The sequence below is a fragment of the Vigna radiata genome, chromosome 1, assembly GCF_000741045.1.
Source record: "Vigna radiata var. radiata cultivar VC1973A chromosome 1, Vradiata_ver6, whole genome shotgun sequence".
NCBI classification, from domain to species: domain Eukaryota; kingdom Viridiplantae; phylum Streptophyta; class Magnoliopsida; order Fabales; family Fabaceae; genus Vigna; species Vigna radiata.
Window position 1 is genome coordinate 16,461,744 of NC_028351.1, and position 7,336 is coordinate 16,469,079.

The 7,336-nt window shown below is 34.2% G+C and overlaps 1 protein-coding gene across 1 annotated transcript; it reads right to left on the reverse strand.

The window, feature by feature from the left end:
• Positions 1-2,514: 2,514 nt before the first annotated feature.
• LOC106772181 (calcium-binding mitochondrial carrier protein SCaMC-1-like) lies at positions 2,515-6,015 on the reverse strand. Its single transcript, XM_014658440.2, has 4 exons — positions 5,230-6,015; positions 3,401-4,189; positions 3,231-3,321; positions 2,515-3,132 (listed from the first exon to the last, which is right to left on the reverse strand). The coding sequence occupies exons 1-4, from the start codon at positions 5,609-5,611 to the stop codon at positions 2,955-2,957; spliced, it is 1,440 nt and encodes a 479-aa protein (XP_014513926.1). The 5' UTR covers positions 5,612-6,015; the 3' UTR covers positions 2,515-2,954.
• Between the last annotated feature and the right edge of the window lie 1,321 nt (positions 6,016-7,336).

Genomic DNA, 7,336 nt, shown 5'->3' on the forward strand with positions numbered 1-7,336 from the left:
TGAGCTCGTGATAATCGATTATTACACCAAATAATCAATTATATGTGCAGACTTCCTAATGACAGGAAAATTTCTAAGTGTTTACATGTTTAAAGTTATTCCCATTACAATTTAGTCTACATAAATGCTTTTAAATAAATGACAACTAAAGTCTTCAAGTTCTTCACTTTGTAGCATCATTAAAATCATTATCTTCAAGACATCAATTTTCCTCGTTGGTAACACAAGTGAAGTTATTTTGTCGTTCACTTGATAAGAATACAAAAGTAGTTGAGAAAGTCAACCATGTTGATGTCATGCCAACTATCTCAAGTAATGGTAACCTATATTTGTTGGTTTTATAAGTATTATCCATCAAGAAAATAATGTTAAATGAATTAAACAATTTAAGTGTATTTGGATGTATCCAAAAGAGGTAACTTACCACCTTAGATTCATCGACAAATCAACTCCAATATATGTATGTTATCAATGATTGTTTATAAGTGTATCTTGCATTATATAATTGTTTGATTTTTGTCACATTACACATTATTTTCTTTAAGAATAAGGAGAATGTTTCCATACTTCACCTAACTTTTAGTCTTATCAACAAACAATGAATGTTCATTGGGTTTTAACTTACAACCATAAGGGTGATCAACTAAAGTCTTTGACAAATCATGGTTATCATATTACCTTTAATACACACCCCTCTACCAATTGGTTTGCCTCTCAATTTAAAAGGACAATCACATTTTCTTGTGTTGGATAACTAGGTTGAACATCATATTTGTATTTCTTATATTTTTCACCATTTTCACATTCTAACAATACATATGTCTTTCTCTCGAGTTGACCATTATCTTTATCAAATTTCATTATCAAAATAACAAAACCAAGATGAAAATAAATCCCTTGAACACACTGAATTAACTCATCATATGTAGGAATAATTTCTTGAGTTGTGAAGTTATCCGTATATTCTCCCTCATACATTTTATTTATAAAAGAAGAAAAATTTAATATGAAGTTCTCATTTACTTGTGATTCCATCGACTTAAAAGATAATATTCTATGGTAGATATCAAAAATCAAAGCACCTACAAGATCACATAAGCATAAAATACAATAATAATAACTAAAATGGAGATCAACACCAAATAACTAAAAAAAAAATAACAAAACCTAAAAAAAGGAATATCGAAATTTAGAACCTTCCCTAACCGGATTTGAAAATTCGATGCACTTCTAAACGGGTCCCAAACTAGATTTCCAAATCATATTCTTTTCCAAACTAGATTTCCATATTTGGTGCTTTCTCAAACTGAATTTCTAAATCCAGTGTTTTCCCAAGCCAAATTTCAAAATCTGTTATATTCCCTCAGCCAAATTTCAAAATCTAATATTCATTTTAAAAAATTGATTTTAAAAATCTGATACATTGTCCAAGAATAAAAATAAATAATTGTCGCGAAACTTCATAAAATACATATCTCTATTTCAAACTATTACTCTCTTCTTATAAGCTTCAATAAACACCAAGTGTGAAGAGAAGAAATGAACTCACTGAAAAGGAAGAAATGATTTGGCAGTGCTCTGGGAGAGTAAATAACGGGCAACACAATAAATACAGGTTGATAAACAATAATTATTATTTACCTAATTAATTTAATATATTATATATGTAATTTGTAAGATTAAAATCGGCATCAGTGAAAATTGGGGAAAACGTGGGGTGTAGGAAGAAACCCCCATTTTATATGTTTACTAAAAACTATTGGAATAAATATATGGTAAAGGTGCAATCCGGTTACAGCACTCTCAAAAAGCTTGCAGACACAAGGTGACTGTAACAATTAATAAGGTATAAATAAACAGGTTCCACTCTTCACCCTTAACCCTAAGACAATGTAGACTCTCATCCCTGCAATCAGCACTCACCTAATGATCCTATATGACATCGCAAATTAAACCAATAACCAAATTATTATTATTATTATTATTTAGAAAAAACAAAATCATTTATATGATTTAGTTTTTAAATACTATGAAATATTGTAGACTTAATCTATTTACTGAAATTGTGAAAATACCAGTTCGATTGCTAAAGCTTACATCGATAAAAAGTGATTAAAAGTGTCATATTACAAACATTAGCTCATTCTACAATAAAATATATGTATGTATTTGGACATAGGTATAGTAAAATATGGTGTCCTTTGTCATGCTACATTATGATTAAGTTCATTTGCCAAACTCTTTTAAAAAAGATTATAACCGCTGGTTAAACCAGTCACTGTCTAAGGAATTAATTTTGTTTAAACATTACAAAAAATTATTTAAACATTACATTTCTTCGAAAGCTTTTCCAAACAAGATATAACATTATTTTTTGCAAATGAAACTATCGTATTTAGAAAAACTGTTTAATTTAAACACCAATGCAATGTCTAAATAAATTATGTGATAATCTTCAGGCAGACTTCAGCAAATTTAAAATGACATTGTGACAATGACATACATTAGAGTGGCAAACTAACTCAGATACAAAAGTATTCAGAAGTACAAAAAATAATTTATCATTTTAAAGGGGAATGGGAAGTCAAACAAATAGAAGAAGCAATTGTTAGATAATGATTAGCAAATGTGAGGCATTACATGTTACAAAATCGGATCCTAACTGTTTTTTTTTTTTTTTTTTTGTGTGTGTGTACAGTCTAACATACAACAAAATCTGCTCAAGGATATGCAGCTTCGTACAAACTAGTTTCATGAAGCAGCATCCAGGACAAACCAATTTCGTCCTTCAAGAATTTTGAAGAGATGTTATTTAACGATGATTTAAACAATTGACATAAAATCAATTAGGGAATTTATTCTTGAAATTAATGTCTAATGCAGAACCACTTCAGTAGTTGCCAATGGTCAGCCATGTCAATTAGAGTATTTACCAAATGAAGCGACAAAGTTCTTCACTCCAAATCCAAGCCTTTTTTCATATGCTCATAGACCAAATAAGTAATACTAGCAGCTGGAATAACTTTGAGCAGGTTAGGAAATAATCCTTTGTAGAATCCCCTTAAACCTTCATGCTTAAAAGTTCTCCTGAATACATCTGCCATCCCCATATAAGCACGTTGAGCTTGCATTCTGAAATAAACAGCCGTTTTAGTTCTAATTTCTATAAAAATGAAATTAACTTGTTATATGTTAAGCTGCAACTCAAACATTACACAACCAAAGCTTACCTTGTTCTAACAACTTGCAATGGGTAAACACAGGTTGCTCCAAGGGCACCTGATACCGTCCCACATCCTAATTGTACAAGAGGACCAGGGTCTACAGAAAACCTCAGAATTTCAACACACAATTATAGCACATCCGGCATTGAACACGACATACAAAATATGTTCATTACCTTCATCATGAAGAATATATTTCTTGGACATGTCTTTCAACGATTCATATGCAGCAAGATCTATGCCAGCATAAGGGATAATCCCCAGAATAGAAGGAACCAAACCCTTATAAAATGCCCGGGGTCCTTCCTTAACCCATATATCTTTTGCGAGGCTTCCAAGACTGGGAACTTTTCCACCTTCACAAGGATGAGTTTGTATTCGTGTTTTAACAAGATCCAAAGGATATATTGCAGTTTGAGCTATAGCACCAGCCGTACCACCAGCTAGAAGCCGTCCCATAGTACCAATATCAGCCTTTGTCCCTTCTCCTTTAGCATTCACAATGAAGCCCTTTAGCATCTCATAGGTGTAAAATCTAATAGCACTCTCAGGGGCCACCTTAAGAACATTTAAGCCATTGCCTCGAAAAAATCCTAAGAAACCACCGTCTTTCCATATATGTTTTACTGCAGGCATTATATGAGCTCGTGTTGTTTGCACTTGCAATACAACCTTCAAACGATCAAGGGGTGCAGTTATTGTACGTGATGCAGCACCTGCTACACCTCCTGCAATCAGATAGCTACTTGCATGGATGTGTTTGCTAATACCTGCTGGAATAACAGTTTGTTCCCCAATATCAACTAGGCATACACGCTCCAAATAATGATAAATGTTCTCAATGGTTGCTTCATGAGGGTAAAGCAGCAGAAAATCCCTCCATTCTCCAAATGTTATAACCCCATTATGATCCTTGTCAACACGCTCAACAAATCGAGCAAGTTCCACATCATCAATCTGAATCCCTATAAAAGAGAGACTAGTGTGGCTTATAGAATGAAATAACCACTAAAGTACATCAAGACCAAGAAGTACCTAACTACAAAGACAATACACTAAATAAATAAGAGACTGCTATTTAGCTGACAGTTGCAATCAGAATAGAAATAAAGCTGTTTATATTGTACAATCTGGCAAATCAGACAACAAAGGAAATCGTCTTAGAATTTTATTTTATACTCAATTTAACCTCAAACTAGTTCATAATGTGAATGCTTCCCCCACTTATATAAGAGATTATTACATGGTTGGTTGGGGATCTCCACATGACGCATTGTTTTTTTGAATCTTAAGACGGCTACGTGTTACATAAACTTTGCTGGGGATAATGGATGTGGTGGTTTTAGGTTCCGTACTATGTAATAAATAAATGATCCCATTTACTAGTTAATATAGAACTTTTAACGCTCCTAACACAGGGATTCGATATATGTTAAATGAAAAGTTCTTGACAGAACATTTCTTGATACTTCGATAGCGGGTGATCTAATATATCATACAACAACCATTAACGGTTAACACAATGTATTTGTCAATTGACGAGTAAGTGATTCATAATCTTGCTGTAATAAGCTCTCATCATTGATAAAAAGCGCATTGTAAACAAACACCAATTTAATAAATCATTGTCATCATCATTTAAGAGCGCACACATAAATTTTGGCTTAACAGCTTAGTTTACTAAACCAAGTCAATATTACTTTAGGCCATGTTAGGAAAAATGAAAAATCAGCTAAAAATAACTTATGGTTAGGCCAAAAAAATCCAAGAAACAATTTCTTATTAATTTTTCCAAACTCTGAATTGTTTTCTCTTATATATAATTGATTTCTTAGCTCACATTTATGTTTTCTTCACATATAGTATTTTCTCCAGAACTGCTTAATAAACAAGCAAACCAAGTGAATATGTGATTCTCCCCAGAACAACCAAAACCAAAACGCAGGTCCTTGACGCAAAACGACAAGCCAAAATCAAGTCTGAGCATTCAGCGTGTATTGCTCACCTGCTCTCACAAGCGCGTGCCAGAGCTCCTCAGGCGAAATACACCCACTGTGCTCCACATCGATCCCCTGAAATATCCGATACAGTTCCACCTCTTTCTCCTCCATGTACCTCTTGAACTCTCCGTACTCCACTCGCCCATCCTTGTCTGCACCGCACGCGCCAAGCAAGTCCCGCGCGTAGTTGCTCTCAGAGGGCATTCCCATAGCGGCAAGGCCCCTCTCGATCAGCGCGTGGTCCAAGTACCCGCGCCCCTGCGCGTCGAAGAACCCAAAGAGCGAGCGAATCCGCGCCTCTCTCTGAGGCGCGCTTTCACCTGACGCTAACAAGACGTGATCCATCGTCACCTCCGGTTCCTCGCTCTTTCTTCGGTTCGCACCCATACGGTTCCGCTAGGTTCGGAGGGTGGATCGGATTCAAGGTCCGATGAAAGCGAAGGAGGAATGTGGTGGAAAAGGAATAAGTGCGGGCATCAATTAGGGAAAGAAGATGAAAGTGGTAGTTATTTTTTTGGAAAAGGAATATTCGGAGTTGTGCGAGTGAGGGCAAAGACGCGACGGTGGCCGCGGCGGCGGAGAAGGGTCGCCGGCGGAGGCTGGGAGAACGCGAAGCAGCTTTTTTGGTTGTGGGCGAGAGGTTATTGGTTGAGACAAAAAAAAGAATAATAAAAAGACAGAAGAAAAGAAGAACGTGATGAACTGGTGGCAGGAGTGTTTCTGACAGCGTAGTGTGCAGTTAGAGTTTTAACTGCCTGCACTATTTCTTACTTACCATTTAAGTCAAACTTTTATGAGAAAGTTCTGTCCACTTTTAATCATTTTAAAATTTATTCCTTTTTATTTTATTTTAATTTATTCCACCTTTCCTTTGTTCAACACATTCTATTCTTTTTCAAGAAAAATCATGTGAAAAAAATCCAAATAAACAATTTGTTGAATAGAAAATGCAAGAAAGTTTGTAACTTTTCTCTTGTCAATTTTATTACTATTAGTTCTATTATTTGGAGTGAAAGAGTCTGTTTTAATAAACGGATTTTGTTGTTTTATGTTTTTAATGTTTATGGTGGACGATGCAAGCTTGTGATAATAGGAGAAAATTAAGTGCTTAAAAAATGTTCAATTAATATTTGGAAAAAAAAAAGATTCCTATACAGGAACTTGGTGCATATTATAATAAATATGGTGCATGTTATAATAAATATACCGTGGATTTGGGTTTAAAAGAGAAGGGCACAAAAATAGAGTGATCTTATGCATAGTATTGTTCTACTATATTCAAATTATAACATATGAACAGTAAAAATTAGTATTTTAATTGAGACTAGAACTCATAGGAAAGAAAATATATTTATGAATGGAATAAAATATACAGTATTTACAAACAAAAGTATTCAGTTATTGGAGAAAAATCAATATACTTTTAATGTCAAATCGGGATCAACTAGGACAAAAATAAAACATTGGGTTGAACTCTTTTTTGATATCAGAGTAATAGCTATAAATAGTCATTGACTCCCGGTAAAGGGTAGAAGAGTACGACCTATTATGGGACATACAAGTATCGTTTCCTAAAGGACTCTTAGGCCTTACTTTTCATGTAAACCAATCGCATAAGACTTGAGAAAAGAATTGGATTTTGGTTTTGAATTCAAAGAACAAAAATAAACATGTAAATGCAGTGAACCAATTGGCTAGAAAAGACTATGGATGAATGGAGTTATTGGGGTTTACAATTTCATCTTATCCACCATCTTATATCTACTTTTCTTATCTTTTTAGCTTATTTATCATATTGTCATGCAAACTTTCTTAGTCTACCCTAAACCTAATCTCTTGGCGAAAAGAGCCTATTACCAATTACTAGCTTGTTATCTCTAACCTCCCCTACTAACCAATAATGCATGATAAACAGAAGCAAAATGCAATTGATTGTCCTACCTCTATCTCTAGGTGGTATTAGCATAATCAAGGAATTCCCCCAGTTCATGACATTACCGTACGTCTCCATATCAATAAAGACAAACAACATTTACCGAATGAGTTAAACGATAAAAGCATTAAGCACAAGTAAGGAACCCAACAATTGATAACGATAAGCATATGCAAGCA

Bases quoted from the DNA above. Each gene is read 5' to 3' on its own strand.
- LOC106772181 (XM_014658440.2), bottom strand. From the start codon at position 5,611: ATGGGTGCGAACCGAAGAAAGAGCGAGGAACCGGAGGTGACGATGGAT. The intron at 4,190-5,229 runs GTGAGCAATACA...TCTCTTTTATAG, and splicing joins GCACGCGCTTGTGAGAGCAG to GGATTCAGATTGATGATGTG. The intron at 3,133-3,230 runs GTAAGCTTTGGT...TGTTTATTTCAG, and splicing joins TTGCAAGTTGTTAGAACAAG to AATGCAAGCTCAACGTGCTT.